Genomic DNA, 14,778 nt, shown 5'->3' with positions numbered 1-14,778 from the left:
TTACTAGCAAAATGAACATAAAGTTACGGGCACCGTGGCTGAGTCAGTGATCGTCTTTAAGTCCCGTTTTCCTGGTTTTATTTCCTTTGGACTGTCTTTTATTTCCTTGGATTTTATACACTTTTTCATCTGCTTAATTTTCTCCCTGATGTTTTTTGCTGCCTTTGTGTGGAATTTAAAAAGTCCTCTACACATCATGATCAACATTCAAATGGTAAGTACTTACTGCTGCAAGTGTGAGTATCATTTAATAGCTTATCATGTATTTTTTATGCAAAAGCTTGATTTGTAGAGCAACTGGCAATTATAGTTGTCAAATAAATGTAGTGGTGAACAAAGTGAAACTTCCTCTGAATTGAAGACATTAAAATAAACAAGCTAAGTAAAAATGTTGTGTCTATTATAGAAGAAAAAACAAAATGAAAACAGATTGTTTGTTATTGTAGTTTTTAAGTCAGAAAATTATTTTATTTCACAGTCTGATAACATGAGATCTTCTGTAGCTACTTCTGTATCAATCTGAGGCTCATTTTTTAATGGTTACAAAAATCCTCGATTTTAATGCACTGTGATTTAAGACAAACTGTCACATTGTTGGATAATCTCTTTTATTAATCACAAATTCTCTTTTGTACAATATCAATAAATATAACTGTCCTCACCGCCAACAGAATGCAAATTCTTGATGAGATTTGTAAAAACAAAACGCACACTAATATAACAAAAATGACAAAATACTACTTCACTTTCACCAGTATTTCAAGAAAAGTCTTTCTATCTTTGAAGGCATCGTTGGTTGAGGCATCTCTTTATCTTTCAGTCCGTTTAAAAATCCACGTCACTTCCAGCACACCACGATGTTGGGATCATTTTCCAAACGTTCGTCCAGCTCCTGGTAACTGATGCCTGTAAAATGACGACACTGTAAGCAGACTTGTTTGCCACCATTAGATATTCTCCACACTCAACACACAGAGAGAAACCTGCCTGTTTTACAGCAGATCTCATCATAACTGTGACAGCCGGTAAAGAGTCGAGGCAGCCGGCTCCGCTCGTCACGGATCACCTTCACTGGGTATTTCTGCAGCCGTCGAATAAGAGTCTTCATCAGTCCAAATTGGATCAGCCTCCTAAAAAAAACAAACAACACATGACATGACATACATGTAAACAAAAGTCACTCCGACCTCACTTTTTATTTGTATTTGCAGGAACTGATAAGGTGATTGACGCCGACCTCTCGTCAACCCTTTGAAGCTGCAGCGAGTAGCGAGAACAAAGGTCTCGGACTGTGGTTCCTGGACTCAGACCACAGTACAGCTGGAACACATCCCTCAGACTGGCACGCTTCTGACCTGACCGACAATCAAACAATGAACGTCACAAAAGAAAGAAAAACACTAGTGTTCAACAACCATCAACACGCACGGCCCTTATTTACCTTGCTTAGTGACGTAGTTGAGGCACTCCTCCTGAATGGACATATCATCTATGAGGCTCTGGACTTTGGGGGTGGTGCAATACACATTAGAGTACTGTAGGGAGGTAAGAAGGCACAAGACCATCAACAAACATAACAAACTTCAACAAACAAATTTTTACCACACAGAATTAGTCTGCTGTTAGGAAAAAACTAATATTAAAAGAAAATAAAAGTCATATTTTAAGATTAAAGTGAAAAATATAGTAATATTATTGAACAATGTTAATACTCTTCAACATATATGAGCTTTGACGTGTCATTTGAAAGATGTGGATGACCTTCAATTATTGTTTTACCAAATATTAGGACTTTTCTCAAAATATTTACATTTTACTCTCAAAATCACAGCGGCCTAATATCAAAAATATAGAACCACCATACCTGAAATATTGACACCAAGGTCACAACACCATAATACCTGTGGAGGAAAAGGAAGATTTCAGCGTCTCTCGTTTTGTTTGGAAATAAAAGTCTTGCAACACTGAAGTGCAACACACACACACACACACACACACACACACACACACACACAGACACACACAGACACACACACACACACACACACAATAATTCAAATAGATTTGCTGCTGGCTGTCACAGCAGTGATAAATGGGACAGTGGTTTGTCATGACGTGTTGGTATGAACAAACCCTCGGGCTCACTGCATACCAAACAATGGATGAGGGTGTTTTGAAGCACATCAGCCGCCGCTGGTGTTCGTTGCCCTTTTCTCACTGAAATGTACTCACAGAAGATTCTGCACCGCGATGCGAACAAGATTCAGCTCTACATCCGCTTCAGCAGAGATCTTCTGGATGTGTCTAAATCCATCAATATAGTGCAGGATCTGCAGTAAGCATGAGGTGGAACATTATTTGATTGTACTAAACTCTATGACCTCAATTGCTCAATTAATACGATTTATATACACTACTTTGAACCAGCAATTACACATTTTTGTACAGATAAATGGCTCCTTCTCCTGCACTGACTCATTTTCATCCATGAAATAATGGATGTGAAACAAGTGTTCATATCACTTTACATACTGCTGATAATAGACCTTTAATCTCTAATCTTTCTCCTCTTCTTCAAATTGTGGCACATCTTGTCTTATCACAACGTGCCTTGATATGCGCCACGAGGCCTACCTGTTGAGTGGTGAGATCCCACTGAGATTTGATAAAATGGTCTTTGCACTGGGTGAAGACCGGCACATCATACTCCTGCACAATCGGGGGGTCCTTTCGCAGCTGGATCAGCTTTAGGTGGATGGTGTTGGACTCATCTTAAAAACAAACAGAACAGAAAGGGAGACGGGAAAAATAAAAACTTACAATCGTTTCCACCAAAATGTCATTTTCAGATGCCAAACCACAAACTTTAGTGCTCAATACTTTTCCTAAAAGAGTAAATCACAGTTAGAAGTCCCAACAGTGCTCTTTACCTCAATGAATTTAAGTCAAAGTCGAAAATAAATTAAATAATTGGCCAATAATGTTTGCACTTTTGAAGAGTCAATAGGATTTGTTACTGTTCTCTCACTCACTCACTCACTCACACACTCACACACTCACACTCACACACACACACACACACACACAGTATGTTAAAGAGATAGATATACATAGTAAAACATACCGATGGGTAAGGTGCAGGCTCCTGTGGCGTTAAGTTCTTCTAACAAGGTCGACATAATGGGTACAAGTTTCTGCTTGCTCTCCTCATTGGATATAAAGCCACTCTCCAGCTGCAACACGACAGGGCAAAAAGATTTAAGATCATCTCTGAGACGTCTATGCAAACATCAGAGCAATCAAGTCACAAGTCACGGTTATGAAAACGCATCATTCACAACCTCCAGCGTTGTGAGGTACCCAGACAGCTTCTTGACGATGGGCTCAAGGGCACAGGTGTTGGTTTGGGCGTCACAAACGAGGCCGAGGTTGAACAGGAGGGCGTTTCTGCTGTACTTTTTATGCTCGATGCACACAGGACACCCGATTAACTTTTTTCCCATGGCGGTGCTAAAAAAACAAAAAAAGAGCAAGTGGGATAGTTTGGTACTGTAAAGAGCAACAAGGGCAAAAAACTGATAGTTGTGGTAAGGAGAAAGAAGCATTATACATACACTGTTATCAATTTGTTCTGCAGTTCTGGCTTGGTGATGATGTAAACTTGAACTGTGTCAAATAGCTCTCGTGAAATAGATTCCTCTGGGACCTGTCATGAGAGGACATAGAGGACACCGTGTGACATCATCCTATAAGATACAAGCTTTAAGAAGATTATGTACTCTTCAATTCCACGGTCAATATGTAGAGGGACTGAATGCCTGCTAAGATAAATTATTCTCACTCTAATTCCATTAAACAAATAGTCAATACACTTATGGCAACTACGCACACTGTTTTGAAAAACTGTTCCACATACACAACCATATATTACACTTATATACTACACAACGTACTTTATGTTTCTGATATCAACCAATATGATTACCAAAACTTTACTATCACATGGGTAATTAAGCCATGTTTGCTATGGTAATTAATAGTGCAGTTGTGGTCATTTTTATGACATTTCCCCTCGTTTAAAATATAGTATTTGCACACTGAACTTACCTGATATGTTATCTTCGGACCCAGGGTGGGGTGAAACTCACTGAAGAATATACACTCTATTCGAGAGGTCATGCCCATCATAGACCTTGTTTTTCAGGGCAACTTCACTCCAAATAACGCACCAAATGTTCAGTTTAACACACTTTAACCGGTCTCAGTTTCAGATGACAGCCTCCTGTGTGAGCCTTCTGTTTAGCAGCTGAAGCTAGCTGCTAGCTTCCCGTTGTAACGTTGATAAACAAGCTAGTGACCTCCTGTGAAATACATGTAGCACTTCTAACGTCTGGGCAACGTCCGCACTAATGTGCTATCACTGTATTTTGACAATATTGCTGTCAACCTAATAGCAAACTATGCAACAACTCTCCAATAGTCGATTCATTTATGCACTCCAGTGTGAGGAACAACAACACTGATACATTCCCGAGCTCCTCGTTATTTAGTAAAGCCGATAACGGAAGTCGTAAATACTACGTTGACAATGGACAGTGGAGGTTTATACATTGACTAGCAGTTGAATACATTGATTTACTATCAGCTGTTCACATAATTTATATTATCTGAACGTATACAATATATAAATGTCCCAGGTTTCAGCGACTGTCACCACTTTGCTCGGGTTTTCGTCAGCTACGTGCTAAAAATAGCATATATCCGATAGTCTTTAAAGGCAACAGTAGTCACCAGGGTCAGTGCTGCGCAGTGTGCGCAGCGTGTGCAGACTTGCGTCATGTCAACAGTTGAAGAGGTTTTGCTGCGCCATGTGTAGGAAATACTAACGACAGTATCAACTAGCTTGCAATGGGCTACAGAAAATGTAGCTTAATGTCCACATAGTTCCATATAGGTAAAAATAGTACACATGACCGAGAAAGTGTACATATAGTTAGGACAACAGAATACCAAAAGGATGCAGCGGGTAACGTTACAGCTGATGTCTACACTAACATGGAATGAATACTGATGTAAAAAGGTGTATTTAGATTGATCATGTGGAGGATATCTCTGAGTGCAGGCTACCGAAGCTTTGGGTGCAGAATTGTTGGACCAAAGGTAACTAACGTTAACTGTCAAATTTATTTTTGTTGTTGTTTTCAGGGAGTCCTCTCGGTAAAACATGAGAGAGAAAGGTATGAATTTATGATAAATGCTTACTATTATTACTTAATAACTGTTATTACTAAACTTTGAGTGTTAATAGGTACATTCTTTGTAGCAACTAGACAACATATCTTACAAACTAGTGCACATATAAGCAGTCATCATACTTTGTTTGTTTATTTATTGAGCCATATTTTGGTTGATGTGCATTTACATTTGAATGGAGTGTGTGTGTGTGTGTGTGTGTGTGTGTGTGTGTGTGTGTGTGTGTTTGTGTGTGGCCTATTGCAATTTGTCTTACTGAATATGGGTCTGGCACAGTTTCTAATACAGTTTCTAGCTTTAATTTAAGCTTCAGACGGGTTACAATCTCGATCAAATCTGGGTAAAATATCACACGAACAGACTTAGCAGTCAGTGTCTGACTTTATCACCAAAATAAAACTAAGTGAAGGATGTCTATATGAAATAAGAATGGCAGCCAGCTATTCATTGTTCTCCTTTTAATATTCAAAGGGACAAGATTCTATGTATATCCAAAATTACTGTAGAGCTACAACTGACTCATCAATATTGATGAATCGATACATTATAGTTAATACATCTATTACAAATGCCCACCTCAAGTGAATGGAACTTAATGATACGTCTCAAAATTCATTATTTACTTCGACTAACAGTCGAAACCCAGAGGTATTGTAATGGATCATAAACCCTAAAGTAGCAACTGTCAAAGATAAAAGTTCATATGAAAAAACATATGAATGTGTGTATGAATGGTCAATGCTGACTTGTGTTGTAAAGCACTTTGAGTGGTCGCTAGTCCATTTACCACCACCAAGGATTTTGTTCCCCAAAAGACAAACGATACACATATAACATATAACAATACACTAATATTGTTTATATATGCGAGCAGGGAAGGTCAGATGATGGAGCTGGCTGGAGTTGTGACAGGTATTCTGGTTTTAATGATATGAAGCTCTGGGCAACAAATATTTTGTAGGCTCACTCAAATAAATTCATCTTAGTTTTCCTGTCATTTTACTGAAATCCATTTAGTTCATGAGAGACACATAATTAGAAACACTACTGAGAATCATGCAGTCTTGTACTGGATTGCATTAGATTGTTAAAGTATATCTAATAATCTCACATCATTTATTTAATCTGCAATTCTTAAATTTGACTTCCTGGCATCACTTAAATGGTGATAGGGGCACAACGGGGAAATATCAACAAGTTCCTGTTAAACCCCAGCTGGAATGCAGGATGTGTATTTGTGGTTATTTAGAAACTCGCTTTAATCTTTTAGGGACTTTGGGGCTCCCATGTGGTGCGTACATGCAGCACTCCAGCCATACCTGCAGGCCGGATCACAGCACTTCAGGCGGTGGATTTATGGAAGAATCACTTCGCGGAGAGAGGCGTGATGGAGCCTGAACACTCCGGCCTTTACATCATTGCTCACCTGCTCGGTGCTAAAACTGTGAGTGGACATTTTTTTTTAGCTCTTTCAACCATGCCTGATGTAATGTCTGAATTGAGACATTAACATTTGACAACATGCCTTCCATTTCTCACATGACGTATCCAGATAGAAAGTCTCGAGCAGGGGAAGTTATCAGAGTTTCTAAGCCCAGAAAAAACAGAGCAGATGTGGAAGCTCTGCTCTAGACGCCTATCCAGGTATAAAGTTTCTATGTACACCTCCATATAAATAAGTATTCAGATGTTTGTTTTTTCACTGAGAATATATAAATATGTGTGTTTGATGCAGAATGCCTGTGCAGTATGTGATTGAGGAGTGGGACTTCAGAGATCTGACACTGAAGATGAGACCTCCTGTGTTCATACCAAGACCCGAAACCGAGGTTTGACAGGAGAACAACATGCCACACATACGTGCATCGTACAGTGAAATCGCATCGATCAATCCCACGTGACCAGAGCGGTGTTTTCTCTGTGTGTTGGTGCAGGAGTTGGTTGAACTCGTGCTCACTGATCTGAAGATGAAACCCAGGACTGGAGTTGGTGCAGACGCCCAGCATACATGCTTGGAAGTGGGATGTGGCTCTGGTGCCATTAGTCTTAGTCTGCTGAAGAGTCTGCCTCAGGTTAGGTTTGTGTTTATTGTAACACTTTTTTTTTTGTTGCCACGCTAACCTCTAGGAATGGCAGTGTCGGTCCAACACATTGAATCAATCTGAATAATCTTTTGCATGGATTGCCATGGAATTTGGTACATAAATATGTTCATGGTCCCCAGAGGGAAATGCCTGCTGACATAGGGGATACATCTGATAGATGTACCACATTTTGTATTTACGGTACCCAGATGAATTATCCGAATGAGTTTGTTATTCATGCCTTTTCGTCTAGGGACGCCTTGAGGTTTATATTCTGGGTTTTGAGTCATTTTGAGTGAAAATGACTCAAAATTCATTGGATTTCCATCAAATTTGGTACATTCCTGTTCCCCTCAGGATGAATCTGAATAACTTGAGTGATCCCCTGACATTTAATCTGGTGCCTGATACATGCAAAACTAATGAGCCTCAGGTGTACTTTGTGTTTAGTTATAATTAGCGAATGTTAGCATGCTAACACACTAAACTAAGATTTAGTTTAGTTTAGTTTCAGAACAGAGTACAATTTAACTTTGCACTCCTATAACATTGTCAAGATGTCTTTGTTTATTCCACACATTATTCTTCTTGTTGAAACATGGTGCCTACATTACCCACAATGCAACACAACCACTAGCATTCCTGTTGGAGATTTGGGTGTGTTATGATTAGCCTCGAGGCTCAAGCAGAGGTGAGAAGCAGGCTTCAGAGGTCTGGTAAGCTGAGCTCACTTCTTTGTAACGCCGCACCCCCAGATGTTTTTCCATTTTCAAATTGTTAGACTCTGTAGCCATGAAGGGCATTACACAAATGTTTCACATATAGTACTTCTCCAGACCTGTAAACGGACTTTAATGTGTAAAATGTGGAGTTCCCCTTCAACATCTAGCATGGCTGGAGACTCTTTGTCTTGTTTTGTAAGTACTTAAATGATAAGTTAGTTAAGTGATAAGTAGGTTCAGAGATAATTCATTTATTACTATTGTGATAAGTAAAGAACTAAAAACTGTCTGGTATCAAAGTAGTTTGTCAGTTTCCTATCTTATAAGATAATACTTAACACTGTTGGTTTTAGGCGGCTGGTCAGACTATTCAAGTAATTCTGTTTTGGTCATGTGTCAATTTTGACATTTTACGGACTAAATAATTTATCGCTTAATAGAATAGTTTTATAGTATGATTTAAAAATCAGTAGGTTAATTGAAAAGGAAAAAAAGTCATCAGTCACAGCTGTAGAATAGATACACATGGCTAAGTAAAAGAGCATTTCAGTAGAATACACTTGTTGTCTTCCCCTCTGAAGGCTATAGTTTCAGCTCACTGCTGAACCAAACAGCTTTCTACCATCCTGTCATAAGTTGAGCTGCGTCTGTTTATTGTTGTTGCTACACTGTTAACAGATTGTAAAACTGTCTTGCAGAGAAATAGATTATCTTCCCTGGGGAAGTTGTTTCCAAATGGTAAACATCACTTTTAATTGCCGTGTTTGTTTCTCTTTCACAAGCTTAAAGTTACTGCTCTGGACCAAAGCCAGGATGCAGTGGATTTAACAGGAGAGAATGCGTTAAGGTAAGCGTAACATAGCATACGACAGCAAGTTGTAAATGTGCCCATTGATTTACTTTTACTGTGCTTAAAGATGAAGGATTTTTATTTTCTGCAGGTTGGGGCTTCAGGACAGATTACAGGTCCATCATTTAGATGTAATGAAAGGTAAGTGAAGGCAATGCTTTGCAGATAGTCGTAAAAATTCACCTCAACATATTGCTGATAAAAAAATAAAGTTGTGTTTTGTGTTTTGGCAGATGCAGAAACTGTGTTAAGCCTTTGTCGCCATATCTCAGCTTTGGTCAGTAATCCCCCGTACCTGTTCTCAGAGGACATGGCCACGTTGGAACCTGAAATATTTCGGTGACTAAAACACAATCGGCTTACTCATTCATTTCAAAAAATATATTTTAAGTGAAATTGTATGTGGTAAATTTGATGTCAGACCTTTTTTAAAATGCATAAAATATCCAAAATGAATTTTCATCCGTGCATTAGGTTTAAGTTTCCTTTAGGAATGTATTTTTTGTTTTTTGGAAATACGTGACATCAAATGGATGTATTTAAGTGATTTATGGATTACTGTGGGCCCAGGTTTGAAGACCATGCTGCTTTAGATGGAGGTAAAGATGGCCTGAAAGTAATCAAACAGATTTTGACTCTGGCTCCTCAGATTCTATCAAATCATGGGTGAGAAACTCCACCGCCTGACACACACACACACACACACACCTGGGTTTAATTCCCACTGGCTGCGGCTTGTCACAAGAAAGAGAAAAACACACGTATCATGTTGCCTCCTTAATGGATTCGGCTTTTTAAAAGACTTCCCGTGAAAACAGTTCCCGTGACACGCCACTGTTGCTTCAATTAATTCTGTCCTGTTCATAATACATTTTAATTCATGATGTGCTCTCTTTCTGGTGAATAACAGACGTGTTTACTTGGAGGTGGATCCCAGACACCCCCCGCTCATTCGCCGGTGGGTGGAGGCGAATGTGCAAGAGATGCGTTATGTGGAGACACGGCACGACATCACCGGCAGGTCTGTCTAGAGAGCATCTCAGCCTTTATGTCTTCCAGCATAGCGTCATCTAATCAGTTTGTCATCATTTAACCTACAGTACCTCTATGCTAAAGTGCTCCACATCACTGTTTTTGATTTAAAGTACAAGGCCATCATTTTAAAAGCTGCATTTAATCACATAATTAAGCTGAATACACAACGGCTTTGTGCTAGTTTTGCATTTCATGCCCAAATTCGGAGTGTGTTTGTTTTTTGTTTCTTAGGCCACGATTTTGCATCCTTCGGAGAGAGAAGTCGAACAAGGACCACAAACTGGATCCTGGATTGAGAAACTGAGATCCTATTACGCTGGCTTTAGCCCAGGTCCCCACAGCCTCAGCTCCCCTGCCCCCACTGAGCCGCCGAGCACGCGCTCGCACCGATTTCATTACTCAAAATGCACCATTTGCTGAGGCTCAAATCCTTTTCATGTCACTGTTGCACTTTTAATCTGCAACATTTGTGACCACATCCTGCGCCACAATAAAAACTGTGCGCGAGGTGGCACAGAAGCAGGCTGAAAGCTGAAGGTAATTACTGAGGCTTTTCTTAGAACCCTCTTTCTCAGAATCTCACCCTCCTCCCAGGAAGCATTCAGCAGTTCTGTGAATCCGCTGATGAACGGTCCTCCCCTTCGCTCGTCCACTCGCTGAGTCAGATGCAGGCTGCACGCATTGTTGAGCAAAAACACCCACACGCATATACACACACACACACACACACACACACACAGACACAATGTGGCCTTTACTTCCTCACACAATCCGCATCTCTTGCACACTTAAAGCTCAAAGTCTGTTTCAAAGGTGATTTGAAGCAGAAAATATGTCGTAACAAGTGTCACAAGAGCAAGTCATCATGTGCCGGTAAATAAAGATGATGATGATGAACAGTACTTCTCTTTATCCTGTGAGTAAAACTGCCAGTTGAAAAGAGAAAAAAATATTTTAAATACAGCAAGTTTGACTCCAATCAGTTATTTTAATAGAAAAATGTACACATGTGAAAAGGTAGAAAAAATGTTTTACCGAGAAAAATAAAATGGCATAAAAGATGTCTCAATGGAATCAGTGTACTTCTGAGGAACAGTATGTACTTCCAGAACTGATTATGGTAATACAGGTATGGACAATTTCCACATCCATCATGAAATAAAGGATTACAGTACTGAGGCTTGCTCACAAGTCGTCTTCTTTTCTGGTACTTCATCACTCGGTCCTCGACAAATCAAGTCTGAAACCAGCCACGTCAGTATTAACTGAACTTGTGCACATTCAGCAAAGACATGACCCTGTGTCTAGTATTTTCAGGACTGGCCTCCAACTGCTCGCAGCAGTCTTTGTAGGACAGGACCTGTTTGACAGTTTTTTTTTCTTCCTTTAAGTCGTAATAATAGACTTGAGAGACCGCTTATACCTTGAAGGGATAGTCCTGTATGTAGCTCAGCAGAGGCCTCGGGAGTGGTAGCTGGTCGGGGCAGTCCGAGTTTCTGTTAATAACGAGGCGTGTGAGGTGCTGTAAAGAGGGCATACCCTGGGGCTTGAACACAGCCCGCTTCAGTTTTAACACCACAGATGTCTCCTGAATTGTCTGCTGAGAGGGTTTTGAAGGCACGTCCTCCACCACCTTCCCCTCCTCTGCTTTCCTCTCTGGTCCCATGTAGTGCTGCACCAGGCTGGGCACGTTGGGGAAGGACGACAGGCTGGGCCGGGCCGGGGAGCAGGAGTCGAGCAAAAACTGGGCGCAGCTGTACTGGATCCGTATACTGGTGGGACCGCGTGCAGTCCTGACCGAGAGGGTCAGCATGTACAGAGGGTGGCTGCTGTCTCGTACCAGGAACGCTCCTTCAGATGCCTCTTGAAGTGCAGCGTGGGCCTGAGCTGCAGTTACAGCTCCCCAGTACCATCCTACACACACAGATTCATAAATGTTAGTCACTCTGAACAGTTTGTTCTTTTCACTGTCCTGTACAGCGCTTTATTTTACAGTGAACAGTCCACCATTAAGCCATTTGACCAAATCTCTTTACAGCAGAAGATAAAATGTGCCAAACAGTCCCTGGAACAGTTTGTGAATTTTCAAGAATTGTATTCGTGGATGTAAATGTGAAACAATGTTTTTTTTTTACTGTACCTGAATTTTCTAGATAGCAGAAGTTGCTTGCGATTGCCCGCAGGTCCTTTGTGGGGTCCCATAGTGGAGGGGTGCTTTGAAGGCATGGGGTGGAAGGTAAAGTTCCTGCCCGCATACCCCGTGAGGTTTCAGTGGACGGAGAAGTGGGCAGAGAAGCTCTCGGACTGAAAATCAAATGGAAAATATGGTTTTAAAAACACGTTACAGCAGGCTTTCCTCTTCCATATTAATGCAAAATCCACATCATACTAGCAGTTCAGTGTTTATTGCTAAATTAGGAGAAGAGGAAGACATTCACTTCACTATCCAGTTTAAACTTCAGAACCACATAAAGTGGGTATTTGGTCTTATTTACAATTTTATAATCACATTTTTATTTTGTACAGATTTTTTGTCATATTTTGTGTTACTTGTGTTTTGTCTGTTATTGATGGCAAATACACTAAATTAACAATTTGACCACAGTCAGGCTTAAATGAAAGTTAAATACAAAAAGTACAGTAAAATTACTTTTATTAGTATGAAGAAGTTTCTAATTAATTTTTTTCATCAGTGAAAAAGACCTTTGTCTTTAGATTTGTTAGACTCGAGTGATCTCACCCTTAGAAAAACATGTATAATCAAGAATCTCATTTAGAGACTTTAAAGATAAATGAACACTAATTAGGATTGCATTACTTTAACAGATACAATGGCTTTGTGATACGTTCTTTACACAGACAATAAAAGAGAACACGCAGAAACAAAGAAAAGTCAACTCACCCTGGTACACAAAGAATCATACTATTTCTTGAGTCCTCTGGGCTACGATCCGGTCAGTATTTATCCTTCAAAAATTAAGCAAAACATATAGAGACTGGGCTCTAAAGGAATAAAAAACAACTTAGCGATAATCGGTGAGATACGAGTAGGACAATAAAAGAGCACCGCGTATCCGGTACGGGTTTGTTCCTGTAGTTTATATAAAAACACCGGATACAAAAAATAAAACACTGGATACAAAACGTTCAATTAAAAAATGAAAACAATGACTTTCATCGTAAACGTAAAAAAATCTCCGTAGCAGCGGGTTGGAGTGTGTTGTCGCCAGAATGGGATCCAAGTGTGTGGAGGGCAGAGTGTAAAAGCTCGGCTTTTTAAAATTGCCGTTTCCTAGAAGTCTATTCTGAGAACAGCACCGGCGGCTCTGACGTCACGCCGGCCGCACCAACTCCCATTCCGCACCGACCACCGCCGGTTGTGTCGCTCATGTGAAGGACGGAGACTGCTTTCTGCGTGTTTGCTAGTTACATGGATTTTGCTTTGTTTACGCTCAATCCTCAGGATTAAACCACGCGGAGCACCGTCATGTTTTGTCGGTTCGTTTTTTGTTTTTTTTGGAGAGCCGTCTCTCCCGCCGGCTCCTGCCTTCGCTGAACCGGCGCTCGCTCCCAGGAATCGCGCGGCAGCTTCTCCCTATCTGCTTTCCAGGAATAATTGCAGAGCTTGACTCCGCCCCGCCGGGCGGCCCGAACAGAGCCTTCTTTCTGGGAATTCGCCGCCTCAACATTAAAGATAATAGGAATGCACACAGGCCGTTTCCAGTAATATAGATTTCCCTCGACCCTGGTGGAAAACACGGCGAGAGGTTTTCTCGGAGGTTTGTCAGAGATAATTACGCTCGAGAAAACAAGTTGTTATTGTGACAATAAACTAGAAAACGGGTTAACTCTATTGTTAGGCCACAGAAAATGTCGTGTAACGTTGCTCACGATTTGTTCTTCACGATTTATTAATGTTATTGTCTGAGGTTCAGAGTGTAAAATCGTATTTCTGTTCATAATCTGTCCTGACGTTTGTTTTCTAATCCAGGAAATATGTATATTTTATATTTTCTTTATATTACACGCCAAATAAATGCTGCTGAGCATAATACTGAGACTGGATTTACACCATATTGTTTTGTCCAGTTTTTAAAATACAACAGTAGTCTGAGCCATCTGACAAACACACAGACCATCTCAGGATCCGATGGAAGACGCAAGGCTGCAAACCAATGAAGGCAGATTGGACGTGATTAGAATCAAAGAAACACATGAAACTATTCTGTACCATAATCAGAGCGATATGACAACCTACTGATCCAGAATAGCCAAAACCCTTTCCAAGAAATCCTAGAATGTGGCTTTTTTCCTAAGAAGTATTGTGGACTGTTATTTATCTCTGCCGGATGCGGTTGAACAAATATGTTTTGTGAGTGCCACCATTTTATTTTAACGGGGTTATCTCTTTTGCTAAACCTGAGCAACTTGCAGCACGCACAGTCAGTTTACAACAGTCAGATGTAGCACATTGCAACAGGGACTGACAGACGGGGGAGAAACCACATTTAAAGAAATGAATTCCTCATAAAAGATTCTTTGAATGTGGTGTTTGAATGCATGATGTAGTGTCAACATTTCCAACTGAATGTTGTCTAGATGTGGATAATGAATTATGAAAATGTAGTTTTGCCAAGAGAGAAGGGACGGTTTCCTGCAAAGTGTTACACATACAATACATTTGTGTAATAGTAAAAGACACAATTAAAAAATATATATATAAAGATTTACAATAAAATATGATAAACAAACAAACAAATAAATAGTATACGTTAAGACAAGTATGTTATTAAAGTGACAAGTGTGTATTTAAAGAGTAGAGTTGTGCAAGGAT

At 40.1% G+C, this 14,778-nt stretch overlaps 3 protein-coding genes across 3 annotated transcripts; 1 reads left to right on the top strand and 2 right to left on the bottom strand.

Annotated features, from left to right (window-relative positions):
* Positions 1–508: 508 nt before the first annotated feature.
* On the bottom strand, positions 509–4,503 carry nprl2 (NPR2 like, GATOR1 complex subunit). Its single transcript, XM_079156781.1, has 11 exons — positions 4,108–4,503; positions 3,615–3,706; positions 3,342–3,510; positions 3,125–3,233; positions 2,635–2,771; positions 2,233–2,330; positions 1,865–1,901; positions 1,442–1,535; positions 1,238–1,355; positions 988–1,130; positions 509–906 (listed from the first exon to the last, which is right to left on the bottom strand). Exons 1-11 carry the CDS (start codon positions 4,186–4,188, stop codon positions 839–841), a joined length of 1,146 nt encoding a protein of 381 aa, XP_079012907.1. The 5' UTR covers positions 4,189–4,503; the 3' UTR covers positions 509–838.
* A 355-nt stretch (positions 4,504–4,858) lies between these two features.
* hemk1 (HemK methyltransferase family member 1) lies at positions 4,859–10,315 on the top strand. The gene is made up of 11 exons (XM_079157011.1): positions 4,859–5,160; positions 6,524–6,697; positions 6,806–6,897; positions 6,989–7,082; positions 7,188–7,325; positions 8,842–8,906; positions 9,001–9,050; positions 9,143–9,248; positions 9,480–9,575; positions 9,820–9,930; positions 10,176–10,315. The coding sequence occupies exons 1-11, from the start codon at positions 5,098–5,100 to the stop codon at positions 10,246–10,248; spliced, it is 1,062 nt and encodes a 353-aa protein (XP_079013137.1). The 5' UTR covers positions 4,859–5,097; the 3' UTR covers positions 10,249–10,315.
* LOC306694242 (cytokine-inducible SH2-containing protein-like) lies at positions 10,307–13,339 on the bottom strand. Its single transcript, XM_079157012.1, has 3 exons — positions 12,847–13,339; positions 12,085–12,248; positions 10,307–11,858 (listed from the first exon to the last, which is right to left on the bottom strand). Exons 1-3 carry the CDS (start codon positions 12,864–12,866, stop codon positions 11,362–11,364), a joined length of 681 nt encoding a protein of 226 aa, XP_079013138.1. The 5' UTR covers positions 12,867–13,339; the 3' UTR covers positions 10,307–11,361.
* Between the last annotated feature and the right edge of the window lie 1,439 nt (positions 13,340–14,778).

Source organism: Pholis gunnellus, assembly GCF_910591455.1.
Source record: "Pholis gunnellus genome assembly, chromosome: 3".
NCBI lineage: Eukaryota > Metazoa > Chordata > Actinopteri > Perciformes > Pholidae > Pholis > Pholis gunnellus.
This window is presented reverse-complemented; position numbering and strand designations above follow the sequence as displayed.

Bases quoted from the DNA above. Each gene is read 5' to 3' on its own strand.
- nprl2 (XM_079156781.1), bottom strand. From the start codon at position 4,188: ATGATGGGCATGACCTCTCGAATAGAGTGTATATTCTTCAGTGAGTTT. The intron at 2,331-2,634 runs GTAGGCCTCGTG...TGCTTACTGCAG, and splicing joins GGGATCTCACCACTCAACAG to ATCCTGCACTATATTGATGG. The intron at 907-987 runs GCAGGTTTCTCT...GTCATTTTACAG, and splicing joins TGAGATCTGCTGTAAAACAG to GCATCAGTTACCAGGAGCTG.
- hemk1 (XM_079157011.1), top strand. From the start codon at position 5,098: ATGTGGAGGATATCTCTGAGTGCAGGCTACCGAAGCTTTGGGTGCAGA. The intron at 9,249-9,479 runs GTGACTAAAACA...CTGTGGGCCCAG, and splicing joins TTGGAACCTGAAATATTTCG to GTTTGAAGACCATGCTGCTT. The intron at 9,931-10,175 runs GTCTGTCTAGAG...TTTGTTTCTTAG, and splicing joins CGGCACGACATCACCGGCAG to GCCACGATTTTGCATCCTTC.
- LOC306694242 (XM_079157012.1), bottom strand. From the start codon at position 12,866: ATGATTCTTTGTGTACCAGG. The intron at 12,249-12,846 runs GTGAGTTGACTT...TTTGATTTTCAG, and splicing joins ATGATTCTTTGTGTACCAGG to TCCGAGAGCTTCTCTGCCCA. The intron at 11,859-12,084 runs GTACAGTAAAAA...CTGTGTGTGTAG, and splicing joins CTGCTATCTAGAAAATTCAG to GATGGTACTGGGGAGCTGTA.